Consider the following 610-nt stretch of genomic DNA (forward strand, 5'->3'; position numbering starts at 1 on the left):
AGGAGGGCGGCCGAAGGAGGGGGAGCCAAGCCCGTTGCCCAGTCCAGGATGGAGAACTTCCGAAAGGTGAGGACCTCAGAGGAAGAGAGCCCCTTGCCCTTCCCCGACCTGCCCCCAGACGTGGTGGAGATGAAAGTGAAGGAGGGCAGCAAGATCAGGAACCTGATGAACTTTGCCATGGCCCAGATGGAGCTGAAGGGCAGCCGGCAGATTGTCTTCAGCGGCTGCGGCAGAGCGGTCACCAAGACCATCACCTGCGTGGAGATCATGAAGCGGAAGCTGGGAGGTCTTCACCAGGTGACCAAGGTACGCTACAAAACCTTGCTGGAGGTCTGGGAGAACAAGGACCCGCTGCCCGGCGGCCCGGTGCAGAACCTGACCGTCCATAAGAACGTCCCCTCCATCTGCATCCTGCTCTCCCGAGATCCCCTGGATCCCAACCAGACGGGCTACCAGCCCCCGGAGCCCCAGCACGGGCTGGGGACACAGCTCGGCGACGCAGGAGAAGACACGTCCAGCTCTTCCACCAAGGGGCTGAAGCGGCCCCTGCCACCTCCTCGCGAGGAGCTGCTGACCAAGAAGTTGCAGGTACAGGTACCCGACAGCCCGA

At 62.8% G+C, this 610-nt stretch overlaps 1 protein-coding gene across 1 annotated transcript; it reads left to right on the plus strand.

The window, feature by feature from the left end:
• Positions 1–48: 48 nt before the first annotated feature.
• On the plus strand, positions 49–604 carry RPP25 (ribonuclease P/MRP 25kDa subunit; the record flags this gene model as incomplete). Its single annotated transcript, XM_010282528.1, has 1 exon — positions 49–604. A coding segment is annotated over exon 1 (556 nt), but the record flags the coding sequence as incomplete, so codon positions are not given.
• Between the last annotated feature and the right edge of the window lie 6 nt (positions 605–610).

This window comes from Phaethon lepturus, unplaced genomic scaffold, assembly GCF_000687285.1.
Source record: "Phaethon lepturus isolate BGI_N335 unplaced genomic scaffold, ASM68728v1 scaffold34722, whole genome shotgun sequence".
Taxonomy (NCBI): Eukaryota; Metazoa; Chordata; class Aves; order Phaethontiformes; family Phaethontidae; genus Phaethon; species Phaethon lepturus.